This window comes from Passer domesticus, chromosome 3 (assembly GCF_036417665.1).
Source record: "Passer domesticus isolate bPasDom1 chromosome 3, bPasDom1.hap1, whole genome shotgun sequence".
NCBI lineage: Eukaryota > Metazoa > Chordata > Aves > Passeriformes > Passeridae > Passer > Passer domesticus.
Genome location: NC_087476.1, coordinates 100,841,423 through 100,854,031, shown reverse-complemented (window position 1 = coordinate 100,854,031; position 12,609 = coordinate 100,841,423). Strand labels below are relative to the sequence as shown.

Genomic DNA, 12,609 nt, shown 5'->3' with positions numbered 1-12,609 from the left:
TCCACTGCAAATCAAGATTCATATTTGGAGGAAACTCCAGTAACACCAAATGTTGGAAAGAAGGGGAAAGACATTAAAGCAAAGATAACTACTCTTACACTATATGGTTTGAAGTACATATGTCATATTTTTTCATAAAATTTCAGGGGGAAAGGGGGCAGGGCAGAAAGGATCAACAGTTTTTAAGGTTTCCCACATCTCTGTTTCTGTAATGGTGTATGTGATGCTGTAAAGGTTATTGTACAGCTTTCCTCCTGACATTTTAATACACATCCCATTTTGCCAACACATCTTTTTCTGTCTCTTCTTCAGTATAAGCACTGTAAATTGAACAGATCTGTGGAAAAATCCAGCAGCAATTAATAAGGGTGAAAGCTGTTGGGATCTATAGAAACACACCAGAGCCTCACACACACCTAGAGAATTTTATGTAAAATACTGCTATTTGTATAAGCATTTTCAATCACCACATAGTAGAAAAAAGATAATGTACTATATTGTATTGTAAAATTGAACTAAGCAAGAAAAATTATATTAATCTGGATTAAAATCTGTGAGTTTAATGGCAATATCTTAAGGGAATGTTGAATCATCTTTTAAAAAATCTGCTCATTTATAAAAAAAACCAAATCTATAGCTAGTTAACCTGACAATTTTTTTTCAGATAACTTCCTCAAAAAGTCCATATATAGTCCTTTTTCCTCTATATTTCCACTGCACTGGTGAGGAAGAGGAGATGAATACACACACACACATATATGCACCTATACATTTATAGATGCAAATATACACACCTCATGTATAGTGAGAATTACACAAACACCTGTCCATCCACACCCATCACAGGTGCACCTACTCCATTTCTCACTTCTGAGTGTTACAAGGGAAGTTTTGAACCTCACAGGCCTTAAAAATATATGGACATACCTCCTGATTTGTCATATCAAACAGGTCAATGATTTAATCAAACTTTTTTTTTTCCTTTACTATATAGAAGGATTCTTGTTTAATGAAAAACAGGAACTGTTTTTTGAAGTATTACTTTTCATACCTGGTATTTCATATCTCACTATCTAATGAAAGATAATTTAACTGCTAATCACTTTGGGAGCAATACGGAAAATAAAGTCTATTTACATTTGGAAAACAAAATGGCATTTGGTTATCAGGAATCCAGATCCACTAATGAAATGTTTCCAAACCCCAAGCCATGCTGCTTACAGTTCTACGAAGGAGTTCTCCCTGGAAGAGATTTATAGGTCACATGCCAGAGGCTCTAATCTAACAGGTGTGCACATCATGATCATCTTTACAGAACCACCCTGACAGAAGTACAACTGATCACCTCCAGTCCTTAAATAAATAGAGTCAATAAAGAGCAGTTTAACTTCACTCTGATTTGCCTAAGGCCAAATGTGAAAAAGTCGGCTTGGTCCTTTTCCACAAAGGTCTGTCTGTTTTATGCAACCAGCCTGGTTGCATTCTGCTCAGCCAGATCTGGAAGCCGTACAGTGGAAAGAAGAAGATGCAGACTTCCTTCTAAGAAGAGGTCAAAGTACCTAGAACTTCCTGCAAACACCTTGTTATTTGTGTCTCACAGCACCTGGTTTTCTATTAAGAGGTTCTGTTCCTACTCAGGGAGAGGTTAATTTCACCTTACTTGAGCCAGCCAAAACACAGATATCTTATTCCAAGGCAGCTGTCTATGTTGCCTCTGTAATCAACTGAAAAGGAGAGGTACATCTAGCAGGAAAGTCAGCCCAAATCTCTCCATTTCTCCATGAGAGGAATACATACGAACAGCCTGGATCAGAAGGGTAGCGATCACCTAAGCTAGCAACATGAATCCCATCCTAAGGTGGCAATAATGGTGGCACTAAAACGTGAAGGAAAACATAGAAATACAATGACTTAAAACATGGAGACATATGCTTCTCATAACAGCACAAAAAATGGATACGTGACAATAGAGAAACATTCCCAAAAATTGATTTGAATCCTAAAGGAAAAGGCAAAAAATGGGGAGACAGTGAATACGAGGAGATACATTTTAATGGTATTCTCCGTATTAAAATGCAGTTCACGTTGGCTCTTACTCAGCTGAGCTAGTTATCTATTGAAGTCAATGTTGTACCAGAGAAATTAGGTAAGGCCCAGACCCTTAGAAAAGAAAAAGCAGCACGACCTTGCAGTTGAACCAAGAGGCTCAGACAGATCATTAGCCCATGATGTTTCAGCAGTGCTCCAGCAGAGCCTCCTGCAGTGTCACCATCCTGCCCGCACCACTGCTCTCCGACACGTGCTGAGAGGAGTCAAACACAAAAGGAAAAGGCTGGGAGGAGAAGAGCTTCAAGAAATTTTAAAGAAAAAAGAATTGTAATAAGGTCTACAGCTGACTGCTCAAAGTACAGTGTCTGTTACTTGCGTAACATCTCAGAAAACTCACCACGGTCCTGCATTTAGCAAACTATCCAGTATTTCAACTTCTTCTTCAGCATTGAGCATGAGAAACACTCATTAAATTTTCAGCTTCTGTCATCTTGACTTTCCTGATTTATATTAATCTCTTAGTCATGAATTTAAAAATCAATTTAATGAGGTGAGATGCAGAGGAGAGGGCAGGGAAGAAGGGGAGATTTTGGAAAGTACTAGTGAAAGCCATAAAAGAAATGGAAGTTATTAACCAGAACTATCAAAGTGCTCCAAAATATCAACCAGCACTACCACCTAAATTCAAAATCAAAGTAAATAAAACCACATTATCTCAGAAAAACTTGGAGGAGATCAGTATTAAAAACAATGGGTTTATATCCTAGAAAAAATCCAGTAATTTTGATTCAAATTGCATGTCCTTCAAAGTTTAAGAGACTTTAAAATATGTGGCCACTGTATTGTCATACTATGTCAATAATATAAGATTTTGAAACAGTACTTACAAGGTGAGCAAGAGTAACAGTTTCTGTAGCTTCATTAGATTACCAACATTAATTGACCAATGTGAGCCTTGTGTATAAGGCCCTTAGCCAGGTAGGAGCCTACAAATCATGGTCATTCCTGTCACTAAGTGAAGCAAGAAACAGTCAACTAGCATAAAACTTAAAGACTGTTGGGCATAAAATCATATGACAATGCAGAGGGTGCTGGATAAGTAAAGTCACTTAGAAAAATACAAAACCTAGTACCACCAGCCTGAAGCGTTTTGAGCAAGCTAATTTTCCTTTTGTTCACCAATGTTTAGAGAAAAATTCATCAAAACAGACCAAGGTAAAAAATACAAAACTAGATTTTGGTAAAAAATACAAAACTAGATTTTGGTAAAAAATAAAAGACTAGACTTTTTCCCAGGTGAAATGTACTATAAAAGACATAGAGAAAATATTGATTCTTCTAACACATAAATAAAAAATGCTATCAAAGTGAGTTGAGGTACAGCCTTTTTCATATCTTTTCTGTCCAGTCCAATTCCACCTGGAAATCTCCTCCAGACACCTTTCGTGCTCCCAAGCTCATCAGTACAATTTCTGAATACATCTAGGAAGATGTCACTATAGGGAGAGACATTTCAGTATTTTTTGAGGGGAAAAAAGGGAATTTAATGAGCAACAGGCTCTTGTCCATATTTGCCATCACCAATAGCTGATACTCCAATTAGGATACAAGTTTTTCTCTGTGATACATAAAGAAAAAAAATCTTTTTTTTTTTTCCTAAAGCAAAGAGTTTCATTAAGGACTAAGTTACTCTCTAGAAAACTTCATTTTCTCTGCTGAAGTTTTCACATCACCCGCCCCACCACTGAAGAGGAAGATGTCTGCTAGTTTGAAAGATGGCACTTTTTTAAATGGAAAATCAGCAGAGACAAAGAAATTAAGAGAAATATGGGTGCCTACATTAGTGAAGCACTTCCAATGCTCCCAGTTCCCTTGAAGTAGCAGCTTCTAGAAGCTTCACAAAACAAAGAAACAGCTTTTCTTTAAAACAGCAGTTACAGCTGTTCTTTAAATCATTAAAAACATGACTGCATATAAATTTATTTAAAATACACTTTAAACCTCCAAGTCAACCAAAATGCAATCTGACAGGTTTCTGGCATGATTGGGGTGGTACTTCCAAATCCAGAATAAGCTTTACTTTAGAGAAAGGCACACTAAGTGTTCATAAAAAACATGATTGACAAAGGTAAGAGATTTTTGTTAACAGCAATTCTTCCAGATTCTTATAATTTCACCTTTTACTTAAAGCAACTTGATCTTAAAACTCCTCCTAGAAAACCCCATCTAGCAGGAACGTAGGCAAAGTGCAAGAAAGCTTCTACCAGGTCCAAAAAGTACATTTCATGAGGAGAAACACAGTTCTGAGCAATTCTGACTGGAGGGCAAAAGGCCACCTGGATTTCATTCCAAGTGGAACTAACTAATTTGTACAACAATCATGTTGACAACAAAGATGAACACATATGTCTCCTTTAAATGCCTCAAGGGGTCATCCTCTCACCTTTCAGTAGCCATGGCAACTTTGGGGGGGAAAAAAACAGCTCTTATCTCAGAAATTGTTTTCTGTGATAGAGGGTTTAAAATCACTTTTGTCATCTATCCTTTAATTTTTGCCCCTATACACCTGAAGGATGAAACTTTAGAAAGGAAGGATCTCTGCTTTACAAAGGAAAGAGAACTTCTTCTCATTCTTTCTGGCGATACCTTAAAGATGGCTGGTGGTGAAGTGAAATACAGAACATATTTTGCAAGTTGGGCTGGGGTTTTTTGCTGACCCTAGCACAGGTTTTCATAAACTCCTGCTCAATGTATGACAAAAATGTAGGAAAAAACTGTGTGACAATTGCAATATAGACAAAAATAATCCTGACATCCATCAACCAGCATGTTAAAATGAAAACTCTGATAGCAGAAAGGGAGGTTTCCTGTACCTTTTGGACTTAAACAAGATGTGAATCAATTTTGTTTCCTTCAAATCAACTTTGCAAATCACCTAAGTGTAAGAACATCTCTTTAATTCCCTGCACTGATACAAAGAGTTGATATGGCTATTGAAAACATCTTTTGACAAGGACTATTCACACTATGATTTATACAGGCCATAGCCAATATAACAGTTACTCATTATTAATACCCTTATATACTTGTTATATAACTCAGATTAAAACACATCAAAGACAGTGCAATAATTGTTGCCTGATTTAGTGAAAAGTAAACAAAAACTATTTTGAGGCATTGGACAGCTGAAATACTAGCAGCTTGTGAAGCCAAAGAATTGGCACATGCTTCTGTCCCAGCCAAAACACAGTTGTGAATCTACTCACAAACCTGAACTGCTTAGAGCTTTAGAGCTTTCTTCACTGTTACTTTTGACAAATACTGTGTTGGTTTGGTAGACACACTTTCAGGTGAGACAAAATGTTTCTGATGCTTCCATATACAGTTTTATGTAAATCAATGTGAGACAAAGGTAAGCTGCAGACTTGTGTAAAGTGAATAGTAGATTTTGGGCTTATTTCAATCAAATACTGTGTTATGACGAAAGATTAGATTCTTCAGCCAGGCACTGAAAAATTATTTTTAACTGAATTGTCTTTACTACACGACACAGATCCTTGGGAGAAAGGTGTATGGCTCAGGAGTCTCTATCACACTGCCAGTGTTCTGCTGCCACCCCTGCTATTTGGCTGTGCCTTGCTGCCCACTGAAGGCCCCTCCCAGCCACACTCCATGCTCAGCCCTGTGCTTGATGAGCCACCAGCTACCACATCTCTCATTCACTCACTTTCAACTCTCAAACCCCCTGTCTGTGCTGCTTCCCACTCTGTTCTACACACTTGGAAAGAGCCCCTTAGGAACACCTGCAGCATAATCAATTATTTACTTTTCAATAATCTCCTCTTCTACACCAGCTTGAGAAGGGGTATCTAATATTACCCTGCTGATGGGTTGAGGACATCACTACCAAGATGACCAATAACACCTCATTGTTTCTTCTTGCTTCCTATTGCTCTGTCTGCTCCTCTTTCCTACAGTGAGATCATAACTGCTCTGGACAGAAACAGGGGGATTTTAATCTGAATTTAAGCATTAATTTAGCAAGACAGGTCTAGGCCCTGCAAACAAAAGTGCTGCTGCTCTGGAAAAATACAATGTAAACAGACTCACAAATTACAGTTGTTCTTTTAATAGGTCATAAAGCCTACTTGAAGAAAGTTCAATGGTGACTTGCTTCTCCCTGGTAGAAACCTTGTGCACAGGAATGATTTTAGTGCCCAGGCATTGCTATTTTATTTTGAGATTAAGAAGTACCAAATAAGAAAAATCCACACCAAAAACAACACAACAACAAATATATATATACATAAGGAAAAGTAAACTAATCTCTGCCCAAACATAACAAATATCTCTCACTGACAGAGGTTTATAACACTACACACAGAAAAATAATAAATGAAAGAAAGCAGAGAAACCACATCCATTTATCCTAACCCCCTGCTACCTGAAAACAACCTATTTATTCAGGCTGGCAGAAAATTTTTCATTCCAGCTGTTTTTCATGTCAAATGTGGGATTCAGCAAAACAACATCTTTCACAGAAAGAACATTTCAGATTTTCATCAAAAGTGTTGGTTTACTTTTGATTGTGTTTGACAGAAAATAGAAGAGAAGGTGTGGAGGGAGGATGGAGGGAAGCAGACTGGGGAAAAAATCTAAGCAAACCTTACTAGAATGGCCTTTCAGTAGAGTTACATCTTAGTGCTGGCATGGAATAATTTGTTATTTCTGCACAGAACACCTTTTTTGCTCTGTTATTGACTTGTTGTTAGGAAGGACACAACAGACTTAAGGAGTCTCTTTCAGAAAACTGAGATTTGGGGAAACATCATGTACATCCATGCAGAAAAGTAGCACTGTCTCTCTGGATAAATCCAGTAAAAATAATCTGTTACTCAGAATATGAGGATCCAAAGCAGAGAGAGAAGAAACAATGCTCAAGCTGTTGCAGTTTATGGAACAGGATTTCCTTTGGGCACTCAGCTCAAAGGAAAACGCTCAAGAACTGACTGTGGGGATACCACACTACCACTCAGAATCATCTCCCTCTACCAGCAAATCCAAATCCAAAGTACACAGATAATTTATGATCCATGAAAAGCATTCCTGTTCATATATTTACAATAGGGTCACACCTTTGTATTTAGAATCAGGAAGAGCTATTTGGAAATGGGTGCAACAAGAAATCTGATCTTTTACTTGTTTCACTTTGACAATGCAGCACTTTGCTAGGCTCAGTGGTATGTCTAACATCAAAGTAAAATACTGATTATGCAGTCCCCATCATTTCATTATTAATACCATCTTCCTGCTTCTGTGAAGATGAACTTCAGATTTCAAATAATACTTCTTTCAAAGTCCAGGCTGGTACAGTTTTGATTTGCAAGGCATTTTGTAAGAAAAGGCAAGAAGCATGCAACCTGAATATATACTCTCTAACCCTCTTAATCAGTTTAGATGCTTCAGTGAGGGGTTGTACCCATATTCATCCTAAATGAACTGCTTACTAACTTTTAAATATATTGGTGGTAGGCAGATCTTTCTCTTTAACTTTAAAAAAATTACATGCCTACAGATGAAAGATAAATTCTATAATTTTAAATAAATCATTGTCATTAATCTTGCAATGAGAAGTAGAATCTTTGAAATTTCTAGTAGAAGTGAAAATATAAAATAGCAACTGTTTGCTTGCAATTTTGTTTTAGGAAACTGTGAAATTAAACTTACCCTGAAAGTCTAAGCTTTGATGTACCCAACTTCCTATCCTTCACATCTTGGATACCCCCTCCCCTGGAAAACTGACAAATCTCAAGCTGACACCAAGTCAGTAACACCCAGCATGTGCGCCAGGGCTCACAGCCTTCCAGGCAGCCTGTGTGCAGCTGTCCCCTGGAGTTTCAGAAATCCACAATCGCTGGCAATGGCCATCCCTCCAGTTCTGGTGAACCAGAATTTCCAGTAACAAATTGTTACATTAGAAATTGCCCAGTCCACTCAAACCCAAAGTGAAATAGAGTTTTATCACACTGAGACTGCTCATAAAATGCTATTTAAATACAAGCCAGGAAAAAAATCTAAAATATTGAAAGTAACATTTAGCTTCCCTGAACCCCCTTCCTCCACCTGGGTTCATATTTTAGAAATTTGTACCCTTACAGAAAACATTATATGAGAAAAAATGCTGAGAAAAGTAACTGGCTTTTAACACACTCTTATCAAAACATATCCCAGCCTAACTCAACAGTACATATAAACAAGGAAAATTAAAAGCAAATAAGCTGGAAATTCCATTACCTCATCTAAAGTTTTCCCAGTCTGACAGATAAATTACATTGTTATCCCAAAGTTATTTACCTATTGTGCTTTGCACCTGTTTCTGACATATTAAAATGAAAATTGTGCTACAGAGGCAAACTGATGGGAAACTTTGATGAAAGTATACAAGCTTCAGGTCATAATTATAAGGTGACTCCTAAAAGAAAGCAAAAAGGTGAAAAATGAAACTGGCTTCCAGAAACTGCAGGGTAGACATATTTTTGCTAATGGAAATGCGGAAAAAAATTTAATTTTCTCTAGTATGAATATATGAAATAACCTAATTTGATTTACTGCTTTGAAGAAGCACGTGTGTCAATACGTTAAAAACCTCTTAGCTACTTATATACTCTAATAGTTTCAAGACAGAATGTCTGAAGTGAAAATAAATTTCTCCCTCATCATGTGGGCTGCAAAATTTCAGATTTACTTACATAGCTAGAAAGTCGGGAGCCTGTTCTTACACATGGTTTTGCAGAAGAAAATCACAGGTCTTTATGGGAATATTGCAAAACTACTTCCCAAGCCCTCTCCACTGGAAACCAGTTTTGAGAGAAACAAGAAAGGCTCAAATCAGCTTGGAATGTTTAGACAGAACTATGTTGGTGTCTCGGCGATTGTAGATCCTTTCCTTGGGACATATGAAAATCATGATCAGGAAAAGTGCTGATGCAGTCCAAGATGGAAGATGAGCCCCTGTTTCCAAGAACATGCCCTTGATTATTACTCAATGGAATTTTTATTCAGATGTAACCCATCTCAAGCACAGAAAAGTAAGATTCCTGAGAGGATGGCTTATGTTGCTAATCTATTCTGTAGCAACTTCTTATAAGAAGGAACAAGTTCAAGTCTACTCCTCTTTCCCCCAGTAAAGTCAGAACACCCATCCCTATTCAAGTTTTATAAGATCATGACAGATTTCTACATTTCTTCCCACCTACCAGGCCAGAGGAAAGAAAGGAAGCCAGCTCCAGGTGTAGGAAATCTCTTTTCAAAGAGGCATTAAACCAACTATGAAAGTAATACCATTGTCCTCTGAAAGGAAACCCTGGAATTGCACAAAATAAGTAAGTATCCAAAATCAGCAGTGAAAGTTCTGAAGCCCATCCTATGCTCAGCAGTCCTAGATCATACATTACAATTTCTCTTCTAAACAAAAACTTTCACCAGATTCATTGTCACTGCTTAGTATTCAAGGAATATGGGAAAGCCACACGCACAGATGCTTGCATAAGAAACTACCTTGATTAAAGCAAACTGCTTTTCTCAGCAAGTGCATGCTCATATTCCCAGATGTAATATGCCAGGCTCTCCACTTGTAACAGGGAAAAAGGGAAGGGCCACTCAGACAAACTACAAAGGAACAGCAAACTATATACCCACCTCCTCCATCACATCAACATCAGTGTGCACCTAAACAGCATTTTAAGAGGAAATTATTATGCAGAATGGGAGGAAATAACATGACAGAAGAAAAAAGGTGTAATTTATCATTAAAAACATAGATTTTGTACAGGTAAATGTACTGGCAGAAAGCCAGCAGACATAAGCCAGAAGCAAATTACAGGATGTCCAGCCAAGACACCTGTCTGGAAAGCAAAGGGATCGGGAACACAAAATACACCATAGCAAGCAACCACTATGCAGTTTATACACAGCACAGAGACAACTATTCCTGAAACCCAGAATGGATATTGCCTCCTGGCAGAATGGACATTAACTCCACCTAGTAGCACTGTGGTCCCAGTGCAGGTGCATTGGTGTAGCTGGGCTTTGAAGTTGTAACTGCTGCACAGCTAGGTCTGTCTGTGTTAACATCATTAGAAATTCACTTGCATTAGTTAACTCAAATTGTTAGGTCTTTTTACGAGTGTTCAGGGACCAGATACAGCAAAACCAACGGAGAAAGGTCATGGTTTTCCAATTCCCTTAATGTTTTTCACAAGGATAAAATCTTCTCCCAAAGAAAATCACTATTTTAGTGATATTTGCAAGGCCTACCTTGCCCAAACCAGGAGTGTCTTTCACTTTGCTGACTGCCCTCAACAAACATGGTGGTGCAGGGGGTGGGGAAGTCTGAAGGATACTGCTGAAGCAGGTAGAGAAGAGAGGAGATTCAGGAACAGATGATGCAGAAGGCCTGTGCTTCTTCTTTTTGGAAGACAGGTTCAATTTCTGAGCAGCTCTGTGGGAGAAACAACAACAGTAAGCTGAAACAACCTCAAACTCATCAACAAGAACAAAGAAAGATATTTATCAGGTTACTATTTATGTAGGCTCTCAGTTTTGACCTCATTGATCCAGATAGTTTTATAATTCTTGTTCTTCACTCCTGAGTACTATTTTAATGCCATCAACCACAAAGTTGCTCCAAATTTGGAGTCTGCATTACGTAGGGTCACAATCAGACCTCTGTCACTATTTTATCTGCTGAAACAATTCAGCCTGCAAGAAAGCTCCAAACCCAAGCCAATGAGCTATACAGCAATTTCTGTTTTAAAATTATGAAAGGTTCACACAGAATTGTGTCTCATGCATAGCTCACTGATTAGAAAATAAATACTTGTGCTTGGAGTTATTTAGTGATAAATGCTCAGGTGACTCTGCTGAGGTATAAGAAGCCTTGCACTACCTGTTCAAAACTTTTATCACCTCTTAAAACATAAGCCAGTCTAAAAGCTGAACAAATGCTGACCAATGAAAATACTGCTGGTTGTGATGAGATGGAGACAATCATACAAACTCCAGCTGCATTAACCACTTAGCAGGGGAAACAGTGAAGACTCTTTTTATTAGTAGAGAATTCTCAAATAAGAATGCTGAATTTTGTATAACATTTGATTTAAAAACTAAGCTTTTCTGGAGCAGAAACATTCAGTATTTTTCTTTTGCAAAGTGTTTAATTTTGAGAGATAATGCAACATTCAAGTCTTTCTTGCAGCTGGTTTGTTCCAACACTTTTGCATCCTGCACTGCCCAGGGATAACATCAATATTAATCATGCTGTCCCATGGTTTCCCTTTTGCAAAACAGAGCACTTTAAACAGAGCAGGTCAGCAGGAGTACCAACTCAAAGAAGAGATGGATAGAACAATTTTGTTTGCTTTGGCAGAGAAATTGGGACTTAATATATATGTGTATAAAAGCAATCTGTGCTGACAGTAGCTCTCCTTGCTTTGCTGGTGTGCAACACTCAAGACCAATAATTCTAAATCCTTCTAACTTTTAAGAAGCTTTAGCTGTACTGGTATCAGTTTATATTATCCAACTCAAAACTTAACAAAAGTAATGACATCATTTTATCCAAAGGAGTCAGAGAAGAAGGACTGAATATACACACATGTGCATAGGCACACATTTCACTATGTAAGTAACCTGTGTTTGTATCAGGTGTCTCAGACACATGGACAAATTACTGCTTGGATGACACTGCCATTTGGCAGCTGATCTCAAGTACACTGTATGCACCTATGACAAGTGCAAAGCACTTCCAGATAAATTTGTTTCCAATAAAAGAAAAACACTAGGAGATTTTTACTGACCAGAGACAGAATTAGAACTCAGAAGTTTCTGTACCACCTCCCTGTCCTTTGTCTTTATGCTGGCTTAAAGACTGCAGCTCGTAACCTGTCCCTCTCATTTAAGCATACACATTCTTTTTCATAGAAAACATACTCAAAACATGTTGGTCAAAGCCATTGTTCTTTCCTTGCAACATTTCCATGATTTGAGACAATTCAATAATGCCAGTATCCACACTGTCCATCACTAATACTTTTATGAAGTTGTCCATGCTGAATCAAGATCTTCTGTACCTCTTAGTTTCACCATAAAATTATTTTAAGAGAAATCTTGTACTCTGTGTTCAACAACTGAAAATGCAGGTGTTGGTCAAACATACTGAAAGCTTTACCCATGTGTAAAAGCTCATTAGTCCAGCCTGAAACTTAGGAAGTGGCTCCATCCACTATGGTCATCTATCTGGTCTCACTGACTCGTGCCCTGGTGTAAATATACTTCCTAAAAGCGGTTTCCTGAATTGATTGACAGAGCCATTATCCCTCTTGCCACTAAAAGCTCCTCCAGAATTTGCTGTTCTTTTTACAAAGCTGACAGTGTAACACAAACCACTTCTTCACCCAACCAAGCACACTGCCAATATTTTCTTAAAGAAAACACATTGTTGGAGGTACCTGGTCTTTTCAAAATCTTGGAATTATAAAATAGTTTGATAATTATAACATT

At 37.8% G+C, this 12,609-nt stretch overlaps 1 protein-coding gene across 2 annotated transcripts in view; it reads right to left on the bottom strand.

The window, feature by feature from the left end:
- The window catches only part of KIF26B (kinesin family member 26B), a 276,066-nt gene that overhangs the window by 94,649 nt on the left and 168,808 nt on the right, over window positions 1–12,609 (bottom strand). For both annotated transcript variants that reach the window (XM_064414702.1, XM_064414701.1), the window contains exon 5: window positions 10,366–10,549. In XM_064414702.1, the coding sequence (XP_064270772.1) occupies window positions 10,366–10,549 (184 nt within the window). The remainder of the gene's footprint in view (window positions 1–10,365; window positions 10,550–12,609) is intronic.